We start from the raw sequence: 15,668 nt of genomic DNA on the forward strand, positions 1-15,668 counted from the left end.
TCTTCAATTGAAAAGAAAAGAAACCTAGAGTCTCTGTTAGATTTACATCTGTGCAGTTGATTTCCTATTACACAACCTGGGCGAAGTAAGTACAGTACCTGAGTGCATGCACTTCATTTCCATCACTACCAGGTCTTCCAGCGGGACGACATTTTTTTTATAAAACTGCGCCATCTTGTGGACTATTATGAGAGCTTGTAAACAAACGTAAATACTAAAGATCTTTGTGCTTTTTCAAATCAATGGCCACCATCTAGTCAGCACTTCCCCTCCCCCTTTCATCTGATGTGTGATATTCATCGAATATACCTCTAATGAAATGCATGATGGCTCAGCGATGGTCACATCTGAAATCAATCCCCCCCAAAGTAAACCCACTGGACTCGGCCTGTGCTGCAGCCACGCCGCTGGAGGTGGAGCCTCAGTCCCGGCTCCGCTCACATTGTTGTGTGTCTGCTCTCGACCCGTGTGATCGCCCGATCTGTGGGGGAAGAAATGCGAGAGCAGGGCCCCTGTTGAGGAAGTGACATGGTAACACCACGGTGCTTTCACCGCAGCGTCTGCCCGACTCTCCGCTCCCTGGACCGCGATGCCCCCGCAGCGAGTGTTCGCCCTGCCGCGGCAGCAGTCTCTGCTGCTTCCCGCCGTCATCAACCCGTTCGTGCAGGACACCAAACTGTCCAGAGCTGCCGTCATTAAAGTGAGTATGCTGCTGTGAGTGTGATGAGCATGTTGATAAGAGCGGGTGGAGAATGAAGACATCGATGTTTGGGGGGAAACACGTTGCGTTTGATGGTGTGTGAGATTACATTGCTGTGAGAACAGGGCCTGTAATCTGCTCCAACCAGCCTCCGACAATCCGCTTGTTATGCCTCGTTATATGCAACTCAAACAATAAGAGCCTTGTGTGTGTGTTTGTGTTTCTCTGAAGCTGAGCAGTGATGTGGATTTCCATACCGGTGCATGTTTCTGCTCTGTGTCATAACCCAGGGTGGAGTTCAATGTAACAGCACACTTCTCTTTATGCTCTTCTGGCCCATATGCTCCTATTGATGGTGTATCTGTGTGTCATCCTCTTCTCCATACAGTGTGTCCTCCTGGGAATCTTCCTGGTCCCCATTCGCGCCATCCTGCTGTCCCTGGTTCTCATGGTGACATGGCCGGTGGCCATCATAATAACCTTCAAGCATCCTCTGAAAGGAGCAGTGGAGCCAATGACAGGCTGGCGACGGTAACTAGGATGCAAGCGCCACACTGTCTTTCTGCACCACAGCTTCCACAGAACTGCCCAGGTGTCAGAGGGCACCAGGTCCCACTGGTATCAAAGGCCATGTGGATATCAGACACTTGTTCCCTTAGCCCACAGCCATACTTCAAATCTCTCTCCGTACAAACATCAGTTCTAATCCCTGTCCACACTAAAGCCCAATTCATGTTTCTGTGTTAAAGCTACACCATAGCCTACACGTAGATGTGTACCCATACATCATACCCTGACATGCACCTCACGTAAAATGTGACTACACGCCAAAGCAACACAGACCACAAGAGCTGTGATTGGTGATTGAGTTGAAGGAACAAACACATCTTTCTTTTCTTCATTGCAGAACAAGTAATTGCTCTTCAACCTCTTTCAGCTCCAACTCCAAGATGATCCTCTTAGTAACACTCGCCATTGTTCTGAAATAAACAGGCGACAGGGAATTTGTCGCCTCTGAATTTGCCGTGCGTACCTACGGCGAAGCTTCAACACAGACGTATGAATCAGCCTTAACACGCCTGAAAACACATATATCACGTGACCACTCACATACACTGACCATGCGTGTGCCGGTTTTCACAGGAAGCATTTGGTTGTTAATTGCAGAATTGTCACAGATTGTTAGTTTTCTATAAACTGTTGTATCATTGTAAAATGCAGAATTGAAGTGCACAACAGCTGTTAGCAAAGACAACAGGGTCAGCACGCTTATAAGTGATTATCCATGGTGCGTTCAACACCAGTGAAGCTAATGCCAGTTGTGTTTGCCATTGCTTTCTTTATCCAGTCATACATCATGACCATCATTCTGTTACCATACTTAATACCTGCAAACCCTTCCATTGTATTTAAACATTTACTCCTCGTGAAGAAGCAAATGAACAAAGATGGATTGAGATGGTTTGATGTTAGTTTTAGTTAAGGTACAAGTTGTGGAATCAGTGTATTTGCTGGGTTCAACTGGACAATGAAACCCAGCATATTCTTAAAATAACAATTCCCATCATAACTTGTGCAGAATGTGCGGTTACTTGCTCTTCGGCCGACTCACCCTGCTCTGTACCACAAGTTTTACTTCAGCCCAGTTCCTCTCAGGGAAGTGGAGTTCAGGGGCCTCAATGGGAACAGAAGTAAAACGTTTTTATGTCATCTATTGACTATTTTCATCATAATGAATGATGGGCTTTCAATTGTGCGACACAGAATATGCCATACTTTATACATAGAAATACGAAATGTGAAGTTTCTTGTGGGGTTGCAACATGTACCTGGTATCTGCACACAGGGTGCAGCATTTTTAATTAACACAGTTCTGCAGCTCTTGTGACCTTAGACCCCAGCCTCTATAGTTTATGACCAAACATGGTGTTGAGTAAGTTTATCTCATCATGTTCAAGTTCAACTATTTATTGCCTCAAAGTCTCAGAAACTCTCCAGGAAGTTTAAGCACTGAAGCTTAGATTTTAAAAGAAAAACATTAGCAATGAAACAAGCATTTTTATATTTAATGTGTTTATTAAAACTTTATTGAAGTAGTCAGTCAGTGACATTGACTCTAATGACTGCAGTAAAAGATAAAGACTTGTCTTGCTGATTCCACTGACAATCAACACAACTGTAGATCTACATCTTTCTCAACCAATTTCACAAGTAGTTTGCTCCTTGCTCTGTGCAGACTGGTGAAAAGTAAATGATATTTGGTAGAGGGGCATAAAGACCAGTATTTGTGGACTATGTTAGACATAAGTGCAGTTCCATGTTGCTTTGAGCTTCTTGTATGTTTAGGCACACAGCATCATGTATCATCACAATCATTTTAAACATGATAGTTTACCAACATGTTGATTCTTTGTGTTTGTGAAAGATTTGCTGCTCTTAAAACTGCGAAACATAAAATGATGCTGTCTGCAATATTGAGCAGACATGTACAAGAAGTTTCTATACTCTTGGTAAAAGTTGCCATTCCACTTCTTGTTTCAGTGTCTCAGTCCACAGTGTTCTATGACTATTCACCCTGTTATGAGGAAATGATTTTCTTCTCCACCAAATTGCAAAATGTTACTCTTCCTGTTATGTAAACACCCTTCGGTCTCTATGTTAAAAATACCACTGACGTTTTGGCCCCTGTCACACAATAGCCCTGGAGGTGATTCCAATGAACTAGATTAAACTAAATAAGTATAAAGACCTAAAATACTTTTCTGCCTTAAGTTTTTATTTGGATTTTTACTAATGAACTAATATTCAGCACTGTTTTCAGGCTATACAAAAAACTTTCTATTCATTAAACCTTTATGTGAACTCATGAAACCTCTGTCATCTCCAGGTTCATGTGTCGGAGATTGATGGCCGCCCTGGGGAGGGCTTACTACTTCTGCATGGGCTTCAGAGTGGTGGTCAAGGGGAAGCAGGTCAGCAGCAGTGAGGCCCCTATTCTGGCTGTCGCCCCCCACTCCACCTTCTTCGATGGGATCGTGTGCATCGTCGCAGGCCTGCCCTCCACCGTCTCACGCGTCGAGAACCTGGCTACACCCATCTTTGGCAGTGAGACACTTTTTATTGGCTTTGAAGAAGTTGGCCTGCATGTGGTTTATGGGGCCTCTCTTGTCCTCACAGCCACTAGTGTGTGTGTTTCTGTGTGAAACTTGTGTCATATTGCTTCAAGTTCATCTGAGTTCAATTTCACATCCTCTATGTAGATTTTTCTAACTTTCAGACGATGCGTTTTTAATGTAAAATCATTATCTTATGCTTCCAATAGGACATCACTCAGTTCAATGTCTTTATTCACAGTGGCCCTTGTTCATCAGATAACTATTGCTATAACTAACATAACTGCTTTTTAATGTAATGGTCTTCTGACAACTTGATAAATATGAGCTATTCCCACCCTTTGTATACACCACACATCATTTTTCATTTAAAACTGTCACATAATATAATTAGTGACTGTTAAATGAAATGGCCTTGCTTTGTTTATTGCTATGAGAACAATGTTATTAATCAGGACCTGCACATGAAGTCTTCAGTGATTAATATGACAGCATTTTCCTCCTACAAGTTTCTGTTCAGACCTGATATTCACATCCATCCTGAGCGATCTGATCACAAGTAATCAGCTAAGAACTTGTCTGAGCTCACTTAAATGCATCCTGAGTTGCTCATTACTTTATATACACACACACACACACACACACACACACACACACATACACACACACACACACACACACACGATATTTGCATGGAGCAAGAAGTGACATCTGATCACATGTGGTCACGGGAGATACATTCGGGACATATTCTAATGCCACATGAACAGATGAACTTAGCGCTGACCACTTTGTGGTCGGATCTCTCCGGACGGATATCAATACCAGGTCTGACCAAGGCGAAGTGTGCACAGTATGTTAATGTACAGTATTTGTTTTGCTCTCTCTGAAGGGTTCGTGCGCTGTCTCCAGCCAGTGCTGGTGTCCAGAAAGGACCCAGACTCACGGAAGAATACAATCCAAGAGATTGACAGCAGAGCCAAGTCAGGAGGACACTGGCCACAGGTCTGTTACATCACGTCAAAGAAAACATCCACATACACTGTCAGCGTAGACCACTCTATAGTTGTGGAGGAAACTCTTGTCAATCAAAGGGCTGTAACTCAGGATGTACTTTTTAAATATTTTTATAGACTAAGCAAAAATTCATTTCAATTTGCTTTGCATATTAGTGGCTGTAGATGATAATCTCCTACTTGGCAGGAGTTATAGTGATTTTAACATTTACTAATGATGCTGTTTTCCTCAGGTTCTTATCTTTCCAGAGGGAACGTGTACAAATCGCTCATGTCTAATCACTTTCAAACAAGGTAATGTATAAAAGACACATTTAATTTCATGTAATGTAAATAGCAGTCTTTTGCAACAAGTTGCAGTAGCAACAACGACAATAAAAACTGGCGAATGAAAGAAAAACAAGAAAACAAACATCTGTTTATCAAAACTTTGAACTGTTGCTTTCAGTACATCTAACATTTCCATTTCACATGCACTGTATCCACTGAGCAGAGAGGCTACACAACAGAATAGTCTCTAGATACTACACAGCTCTGTTCATTCCCTGTGTGTTGTGGTTTGTGGTTTGACTTATGAAGTGAGAAAGTTATTTAGAGTGATGTGGATCTCAGTTTTGTAAACTCATACACTTTTCATACACTTTCATTCAGGGGGAATAAGAAATCACAGCCGCCATGTTTCTTTTCATACTGTGTGTTACTGTCCCACATGTAGGTGCCTTTATCCCAGGGGTCCCTGTGCAGCCTGTGGTTATGAGGTATCCCAACAAACTGGTGAGTGATTGTCATTGATACACAGCTGTGACCTCACATTCTGAGAGCTAAATATGTTGCATATTCTGCACTGTACTCATCTAAAAGATATTTATATATATTTCTCTTATAGAGCCATAGATGACTGATATATGCTTGTAGAATATACACACTAACCAACCAATGAGTTGACCTCCTCCAAGCAGAATACATCAGTTGTCAGTGAGCCACATTATAGAAATCTTTAGAAATTGTTATCCCCTTACATTTGCAGTTTTTGTTTTCCCTTAACAAAGGAAACAAAGACACACTTGAGGCTTCTCTGCATCACTTACTCACCAGATAACACATAACCATCTCTTCCCACTGTTAATGTTTTACATCTTCAGGATACAGTGACTTGGACTTGGCAGGGTTTCAGCTCGTGAGTTTGATTTTTTTTTTTTTTATAATTGTGCCACTCTAGTGGCTTCTCTTTCAGATTTTATGTTTAATGAAGGTGGTGTCTGCTGCTACTTGTTAACTGTTAACACTATTGAAGAGCCTTTGGAACTATTGAACCAATACATGTGACTGACTGCCTTGTTTGTGTTTTGTGCAGGAAGACGCTGCTGCTTCTAACACTGTGCCAGCTGTACACCACCGTGGAGATAGAGGTAATGGGCATCCTGTTATACTTTTCTCCTTTTAGATCTTCTCAAAGGATTTACTGATAACTGTGGACATTAATAATAAAACATTTGTTGTGAAGTGTCATTTACTCTATATATGCAACTTGATTTCAAATCCAATCATTATACATGGCACCTTGTTGAAAAAGACTATTTGAAATCTTTTTTTCTGAATTGAACTGATTGTAGCAGTGCCTCTCTGTTTTATATATATATATAGTTGGATTTGATTCTGCTCTTAAAGATTCTGATGGATAAGATGTGTTTTCTGCAGGAGGGGATTAGTTTTCCATGAAAATGTCTCAAAGTTTGCTTTCTGCTTGCTCTTTCTTGTGACCTTTTTTTTTACAAAAAATCTGCTTGTTCTGTGTTCCAGTTCCTGCCACCGTGCATTCCCTCAGAAGAGGAAAAGAAAAATGCGCCTCTGTTTGCCAGCAGAGTGCGAGAAACTATGGCGCAGTGAGTCATGGTTTAAGTACACATTCCATTGTCGGAGCATGCAGTAGAACAAAGTGCAACAGTAAAGCAAGCTTAAATACTTCATACAAGGTCATAAATACAATGTTAAACATACTCAGAATACATGTAAGTTAATAGGAAAATGACTGTTGCTCTTTTAATATCATAATCATAATAACATTAAACGGTCAAGATTTATATCATGAAGAGCATCATTGACATTTGATCTGAAAATGTGTGTTTCCAGCGCTTTGGGAGTTCCAGTAACAGACCACACATATGAAGACTGCCGCCTCATGATCTCTGCTGGTGAACTGACTCTGCCCATGGAGGCCGGCCTGGTTGAGTTCACCAAAATCAGCCGTAAACTCCAGTAAGAACGTCTTACGTACAGTCTAAGGTGTCACCAGGCAGGGAACTTAAGATTGAAAGTTCACAAGAAGTTGTATTAATTGTTAATGTTCATTCAACATACACTTTCCTCGTTGTACCCTGCTCACTCAGTTTGAAGTGGGACAATGTGAAGAAAGAGCTGGATGGTTTTGCAGCCATGGCGAGCTCCTGTAAGGGAGGACGCATCACTATCAATGAGTTTGCCAGATTCCTGAAGCTACCGGTCAGCCCTGCCCTTGAGGAGCTGTTTGCACTGTTTGACAGGGTGAGTTCACTGTATTCAGCAGTGTTTGATACCAACATACTGTAAATGATCGGTTCGTTGTGCTGACACACAGCCAGGCCTCAACTCAACAAAACAGCAATGTGTATCAGTCTAAGTATTATATTTAGTGAATCACATGCATATCACATCGCACATCCTGTGTACCAGTGAAAGTAAAACAGCCTGGAAGAGGAAACTGATCGGAGCAGTTTAGTCTCATTCTCTGTATTTTTCCACCACAGGTCTAATTGTGACTGGAATCATATGAACTGCTCTTAATATGCATGTCAATGAGTAAAAAAATAAAAAAAACAATATGTATGCCTCATAATAAATTAGAATGACAAATGTCTTTGTAGATCATAACAGGTAAAATATTATACCCCATGATAATCTGTGCATTAACAACTGAAGTATAATTGTTGCTGTTGCTTTCACCCCATCAAGAACGGCGATGGCACTATAGACTTCAGAGAGTATGTGATCGGTGTGACCATCTTGTGTCGACCAGCCAACACTGAAGATGTTCTCCGAATGGCTTTCAAGGTAAAACAAAGATATTTTGATATTGTCCTGCTGAAAACTCAGGTTTAAAGATCCAGTGTGAAAGATTTAGGTGAAAGGGAGAGGGTGAGGTGAGGGGTGTTCAGCTGCAACATGCAACTTCAACACTAGATATCACAAAAATCTACACACTGTACCTTTAAAGGAAAAGTCAGAGGGACTCGGCCAAGGCTGATAGGCCACTCTATCACCATATTCCATTTTCATGTTTTGCATTAGATACATAAACCATGAACAGACATTATATGCAAACTGCTCACATGACACAGAGGCATTATATCAATTCACCCTCCAAAAAAAAAATATTTTCATACACAAAATCCAGATAATAATCCAGATCCACAACAACTTTCACCTGTCCATTCATACTAGCGCTCTGCATGTGTCTGCTTTATTTTCTGCATTATTTCTTGAGAAATTTTGGATCTGCACCCTTTGAGTTTCAAGGAAATTGGAGTTTTGTGTAATCCTGCTGACAGACAGACCAACAGCAATCAAAACATAACCTTTTTGGCAGAGGTCATTCTAAAGAGACATAAGTGATATGGTGGTAATATGAAATAAAGTTTTTTTTATATCCTCAATGTAAAAAAAAACATAACAATATTGATATTACAATAAAGTTAAGTTTATTTTCAAACAGTATTGAATTTGAGCTACAACATGCAGAGCAGCAGGCGGTGTCAGTGCCACTGTAGGAAGAACAGAGGCAGCATTCACTGAGGCTTGGATAATGTCAAGTTAACAGTGTGTGTCTGTTGTGTAGAGCAGGGAGCCATTCTGCTGTCCGTAAAGTGAAATTGTGTTTTTAGTCCTGGTGTCCATATTCTGTGACTGAACGGCAAAACTGATTTCTGATGTCATGTTAACTTTATTCTCGCACATAATATATAATAATGTTTTTTCTGGACGTGGAAACATGTGAAAAGAAAATTGAATTTCCTCTTTGCCCTCTTCTGTCATGCAGCTGTTTGACACAGATGAGGATGAGAGGATCACCAGGGCGGAGTTCACCGCTCTGCTGCGCTCCTCTCTGGGTGTGTCCGATCTCAACATGACCAAGCTCTTCAAGGAGATCGACGCTGACTGCTCCGGTTTCATCACCTTCAGTGAGTAGAGACTGTTCTTTACACAAAAGTTTGAACAGCAGTCTACTCCGTGACCTTTACCCTCCTTTAGTATTACCACTGGGATATTATGGGATGGGAATATGTGCTGTAAATGATCCATATTTAATTTTTACTGACTGTATATAAAGATGAACAACATGACGGCTTCCAAAAGTGAAGCCTAAACACCTATATTGCCTCCTGGTGGCTGGCTGCAGTATAGGTTACAAACTCTGCCTCCTCCATGTGAGTGGATGGGACATGGACCAAACGAAAAGTCAAAGTTATTTTTATTCCAAATGGCGTCAAGAAAGTGCAAGATGGCGTCACCCACATCTCACTTGTTTTGTCTGAATTTTTGTACAACAGGAGGAAGCGTCATCCATCTTTATACATTTTTATCTTTATACTCTTAAACAGTGAATGGTTATTCTATTAATAGCTAATGCTCTGTGCTTTTTCTGTGATTCTTCAGGTGAATTTCAAGCCTTCGCCACAAACCACCCGGAGTACGCGAAGCTCTTCACCACCTACCTGGAGCTCCAGAGATATCAAGCGATCCAGGAGGCGAGGCCAGGTGATCTGGAACTCACTGGTCAGCCCAGTTCAGGGGAACAACAGGAGGAGAGCACCTCGGACAAGAAAGATGACTGAGACGAACGACAAGTGTAAAAAAAAAAAAAAAAAAAACCTGCGTGACTGCGCTGAACATACAGAAAATTGTACTGACTGCACTGAGATGGACAAGGCAGCAAACTTGAGTCAGTTGCTACGGCGGAGCCATGTTGTAGGTCATGTGCTTGCCTTTTCATAGACATGGTTTATTGAGTACTTCTATTTTCAATTTTAGTGCCTTATAGAGATTTAAAAAAACTACTCCACAAGTCATTGCACAACAAATGTCTTATGGCCAGAGGCTGGTATTGCTTATACAGTTTGTGTGCGTGCGTGCTTGCGTACATGAATGTGTGTGAGTGTGTGTGTATTTTACTTGTCCTTTTAAAAAAAAATAAAACAATTAAAAGTTAGTTAATGGTGACATGAAAGCTCTGTTTTAGTGACCTGTGTAAAACCTGCAGTCTTTATAGTTGTAATGTTAATAACAGTGTTTTATGATATACTTCAGTATATACTCCTCATTGTTTATAACTGCCTCACCATGTTTTCCACTTGAATACACCACTCTCTGTAGCCTGAGCTCTCCCCTCACCTGCTTGGACTTAGATGAACTTAGTGTTGTGTACTTTTATCCTTTGTCTTTGTGATTTAATATAAATGAGCAGAGAAATTGCAAAACACAACAAACACCATTTTAAACAAAAGTGAAGGGTCCTCGTGCTTCTGTGTTGCCGTATAATTAGCGTAGAGTAAGCTTTATTAAGATCTATCCAATCTGGCAACATGCAGATGCTCTGTAGAGCATACATGCTGCGTGTTACACTTTTTTTCCCCAGCGCTCAGGGACACAGACCTTGTAAGGCGGCTGTATAATTAGCCAGAGGTTTGCTTTGCATGTGTACCCATTTGCATTTCCACTGAATACGGTTTTGCTGAGGCAGCAGTGAGTCTACGTGGCTTTAGTTTACTAAAGCAAATCAAGCATTGAAAATAGGGCAATTTGTGAGCAAAGAGGCAACAGTGCTCCTTCAACAGCATATTCCAGTGGGGTATGCTTTCAGATTAACTAGCACTACTGTTGTTTATTTAGCAAACAGGGTGCATTGCAATTATGTGATTGTTTTTTTTTTTCTCTCCTTTTTGCCAAGTTTGCTTTTTAGAATAAAACAGAAGAACAATTTTAACTCTTGCCTGAGTTGTGTGTTTTATTTAGATTCACCACTGAAGAAACTTGTATCACCTTCACTGACTTTATGTACAGTATTTTTATAATGGGTGCAATAAATGGGCTATAGCTGCACCTACTGCTACCACCACCAGGTGCCAGCAGTTACCAGTTTTAGCCTTTAACCTAAGGAGTGAGGACATTTCTGGCAAAGTGAGGACATTTTGGCTAGTCCTCACTTTGTGACCCCCCTTTAATGGACTGTTTGGGGTTAAGACTTGGTTTTAGGGTAAGTATTAGGTTTAGGTTAGGGTTAGGCAATTAGTTTGGATGGTTAGGGTAGGTAAGGGGCTGGGGAATGCAGTATGCCACTGAATGTCCTCACTAAGATAGAAGTACAAACGTGTGTGTGTGTTTGGTCTACTTATGAGTACCAGTTAGATTTTTTAACCTCTGTATCTCACACTCAGCTTTAATTAATGTAAACTAGGCAGGGAGGAGTTAGAATCTAGATTTAATGTGTGTTATTGGCAAGGGTCGGAGAAAACCATGATATGTGTGTGCAGATGTACTATGTGTAACATGTAACCCAGAGCAACACTGTAGGGTCGGTATTCTGAGTATAGGCAGACATTCTGTTATGTCATAGCAGGAAAAGCACAAGATAGTACTGATGACATTAACGATGGCTCTGTTCAGTTCAAGTGTCTCAGTAAGACATAAGACTGTGAGACGATGAGCCAACGTGCACGATATCGAAATCCTGAAATCGAAGGAGCAAAATGGAATTCAGCCATTCATTCTGTTGTGGAAAATCTGCTGATCAATGGTCAACTCATCAGTGAAGAAAGCATTCAGGAGCCCTTTGACGTCTTATGCTGAAATATTTACTGAAGCTTGGCCAAGGAGAAAATCAGAATTCATCCACACAACATCTGTGCATGATGCTCTCTCATATTCTGAAGTCTGCTTTCCCCAACAGATCATTTCATCTATGAATCTGCTAGTTCCTAAACAAGCAAATGTATTTTCTAGTTATGGAGACAGTACTGCTTGCTTACGCAGTTTCATATCTGTGATGTCTAGGGAGTGAAGCCTTTGACCTTCGCCAAGCTCTCGCACTTCCCAAACACAACAGCCTGTTGCACTGTGCCCCAGAGAGACAGTGTCCATGAAAATTCCATAACATATTAATTTTGTCATCTACACCTGCTGTGATAAAATGTCAAACATGTCTTTCTGATTCAACTTGTAAATCTATTTTGTTGATTAACTTCACTGAGCAAATATTGTATTGTTGGAGTGGATATTGCATTGAATCATAAGAACTCAGTCAAGTGTGACATAGTTTTTTATGTTCAATATATACTTGCTGATCTATGTGAATTTAATTTCTCAACCCATTAGATATGATGTATTATTAGTATTTTTAAATGTCATGTAAATCAATATGCATCCAATGAACATTTTCATTCATTTCTACAGTTCATTGGTCAAAACTGATATTTTTCCTGTGAGTGCTGCGACCATGAATTCTTTTTCTCCTGCTGACAGGAAACTATTTCATCTGTAAAGAGGCTATAATGCAAATACCAACCTAATGTATGCTGTCCTAAATATGACTTGTGTGAACATGCTCACACACACTCGCTATGAGGTGGTTGAAATGAATGATGGAGAGTGGCTCACTTCATTAAAAGCCTGCTGTTGGACAAAACTGTGATTACCTGCTGTGATTTCCACCTTCAATTTGTTTTAACCTTTTCAAACGTACAGAGGCTCATTTCATTTTAATCAAAATTGATGAGATGGCATGGAATCAATTAAGTCACATTGTTGCTGCACTCGCACCGGTGTGACACCTCCCCTGCCCGCACAGCTCCCACCTCTCTCCCCTTCTGGTCCCACACCCGTCCATCGTGCCTCTACCCTCGGCGTGGCTGTTTTATATTGCTGTATCCATTTCAGCGCCGCCTGGGGGCTGATCCTGTCGCAGTAGATTGTAGGAGATACGTGATGGTAATCTGATTTGTTTCTCCATAGGACCTGAGTGAGTGAGCGGCCTCTTGTCTTTGGACCCGGGCTGGTCGCAGGCCTCGTATGGTGGGACTCACTGTGCCAGGCTTGGAAGGAAAGGTCAGAGCCAACAGGCCTCGCTGCTAAACTGATGTGACACTACTATGTGCCTCAATTTCACCAGGTCGCCCGGCTTTCTCAGGCAACATAACGACGATTTCACAAACCATGAGGGTGTTGTACCTGCTGTATGGAGGAAAAAGACGTTGTACTGTCACATTCTGAGTGTAAACACATAAAATCTTTCTGCAGTGCAACAGTTAAATCAACTGATTTTTAAAAAGAAGGCTTTGTTAGTGCAAGGATGTTTTTTGAATTGTTACGTAAGAGGAAATGTTATGTTGGCTTCTTGGTCCTATAGAATATACCTTCCTGCTTATAGCAACAGGATACCTGTATTTGCCTATACACTCCTGTGACCCCCCTCCTTTGCCCTGCGGGATGAACATAGAGCTTCAGACTGGCCGCACAGTGTGCTAACCCGGGTCTACAGGTTAGAAATGTTTGCTAAGTGAGTGAACAGTGTGAAATCTGCAAGTATTGTGTAAAAAAGAAGAAACTCTCTCCTCTACCGCACACCATGCTGACATTTATGGAAATATTGAAGCCTTTAGAGGAAACGATGTTGGTCATGACTGTATGAATCATCTAATGGAAATGTTCAAGATGTCATTTTTTATAGATTTTCTTTTGAAGTCATGATATGATGGATATTTGGCGAACTTTGGGATGTCCAGTGTGATTTATAATAGTAATTCTCAGAATTTGAGTAATGCCTGGCAGCACAACATACCGCTGAGAAGATGGACCCACAGCTTTGTCCGTTCTCAGACATATGGCCTTACTTCTGTAGACACTGGCATGCTGCGGATTCTTACACATTGTTGTGCGTCATGCACTCGCAAAAACCCGGCCACACAACAAACACATCACCTTTGACTGTGGCGGGGTCGACCCTGGCGAGTTGTCTCTGTCAGCTCTTTGGGGAGTTCCTCCAAACCTTATTGTTACATTTCCTTATCGCACCAGATGACACCTTGTTGATTTCTCCCTCCTATTATTCTCTCAGGAATGTGATTGTTCCTCTGTTTCCCTGTGTGATGATTTGTAGGAACAGTAAAGGTCCTGGTGGGGGCAAGGTTTGGGGAAACTGCGTGAAACATCAGTGGCCATAACCAACCATATCTGCACCGGTATCTGCAGCCCAGGTTTGTTTTCTTTCTCAGCATTTTAGGTGTTTAACATCTGCGTTTGATTTTCAGATGACTTTTGGATGACGGGCAACAACTTTTTCCTGTGTAATATTTGAGGATGGGTCAGCATGAGGTTGTGGAAAAAAGACATTTGTCTCTAACTTGTCAGTGTGACTGGCCAAGTAAGGCGTGGAAGATGTTATAGATTCAAAACAAACGCGAGGCTCATTTCTCTGCACAGTGTGAGACAAGAAAACAAATCTTCAGTCACTGTAAAAAACTGCTGTGGTTAGTGAGGGAGAGTATGATGTGTTACAACAACGACATAAGAGAAAATAGGAGATATATATATGGAAATGTCTCATCCTATAGGCGACATAGGTTCAGTCTGAATCAAATCTTTTATCTAAATCTTAACTGTCAATCTGTGGCTTTTAATGTCTTTTAATTGTATTTTGTCAGGCTCTCACAGCTAAATAACGGCTGTCCTCGTGCTGTCATGCCTCCCTTTTTGTGCCCCTTAATTACCACCCATCATTCAAACTCAACTTGCCTGCACCCCCTATTGTGTTGTTCATGTTCCACCCACTTGAGTATCAGAGGGGTGTGACCTCTACTCAACGATAAAACATTTTTATAGACATATAGACTGCCAGAAAACCTGCTTATTATTTTAAGCTTTTTGAAAGACAATGGCGCCACATCCTCTGGTGTTTGTTTTGGAATGTATGTGTTCGGTGGAAGCATCAGATGAGGTGTTCCTGAAGAGTACACTTTACCCCTCTGCACCTTTTTATGGTGTTCACACACGCCACACCTTCCAAATGTGTTGTGTTGTTGAAAAACCTTCCTTCTGCTGATGTAACTAGACATGTTGCGCACGCTGTTGTTTCTTCTCACTCAATGTATACAGCATGTAAAGCAAACAAGACTTAACATTGCTGAGGTGCTTAAATCTTTACAGCTACTATAGGAAAGCCCAGGGAGCAGCTTAATGACACCCTGTCTCTAAGGAGGCCTGAGTGGAGAGATTTAACCCAGAGAGTTAAGAATAAGGGGCAAAACAAACCCCACTCATTGCTAATACCACAGCCTGATTACCACACTATAATGACCTGGCACTTTAAGTCTGAGGAATGACAAAACAAGAAATGCACTTTTCTCCACATTCAGAAAGGTCAGAGATGTGTGTGTGGATGTTTGTGGGTGTGTGTAAATAGTTTAATTTTAAGGTTAGGGCATGTTTTAAGGTTAGGATAACATAGGTTTATATATTTGGGTTTAAATTTAGGGTTAGGGTTTGGTTTAAGCATAGGTTTGTGTTAAGGTTAAGGTTAAGGTTAAGGTTAGGGTTAGGTTAAGGTTAAGTTTGGTTTAGGCAAGAAGCTATGCAGTTAGAGTAAGTCTCAAGGAAATCAATGTTAGTATGTTTGTGTGTGTGTGTGTGTGTGTGTGTGTGTGTGTGTGTGTGTGTGTGTGTAGGTTAATGTAAAGAAGTAGAAATGCATTTGAAGACATATCCAGAGTGAAAAAGACAGAAAAGGAACAGAGTCTTTTGTGACCTGGACCAAAT

General features: G+C 41.2%; 1 protein-coding gene across 1 annotated transcript; it reads left to right on the forward strand.

The window, feature by feature from the left end:
- Positions 1-361: 361 nt before the first annotated feature.
- lpcat2 (lysophosphatidylcholine acyltransferase 2) lies at positions 362-10,845 on the forward strand. The gene is made up of 14 exons (XM_020080264.2): positions 362-700; positions 1,089-1,231; positions 3,588-3,805; positions 4,706-4,818; positions 5,063-5,123; positions 5,545-5,603; positions 5,972-6,006; positions 6,184-6,238; positions 6,630-6,712; positions 6,960-7,085; positions 7,217-7,370; positions 7,818-7,916; positions 8,902-9,043; positions 9,519-10,845. The coding sequence occupies exons 1-14, from the start codon at positions 590-592 to the stop codon at positions 9,695-9,697; spliced, it is 1,578 nt and encodes a 525-aa protein (XP_019935823.2). The 5' UTR covers positions 362-589; the 3' UTR covers positions 9,698-10,845.
- Positions 10,846-15,668: the final 4,823 nt, after the last annotated feature.

This window comes from Paralichthys olivaceus, chromosome 1, assembly GCF_024713975.1.
Source record: "Paralichthys olivaceus isolate ysfri-2021 chromosome 1, ASM2471397v2, whole genome shotgun sequence".
Classification (NCBI taxonomy): domain Eukaryota; kingdom Metazoa; phylum Chordata; class Actinopteri; order Pleuronectiformes; family Paralichthyidae; genus Paralichthys; species Paralichthys olivaceus.

What these genes read in the sequence shown, in the direction of transcription:
- lpcat2 (XM_020080264.2), top strand. Translation starts at nt 590, where the DNA reads ATGCCCCCGCAGCGAGTGTTCGCCCTGCCGCGGCAGCAGTCTCTGCTG. An exon ending in AAAATCAGCCGTAAACTCCA is followed by an intron (nt 7,086 to 7,216) that starts GTAAGAACGTCT and finishes CTGCTCACTCAG; the next exon opens with TTTGAAGTGGGACAATGTGA. An exon ending in TTCTCCGAATGGCTTTCAAG is followed by an intron (nt 7,917 to 8,901) that starts GTAAAACAAAGA and finishes TCTGTCATGCAG; the next exon opens with CTGTTTGACACAGATGAGGA.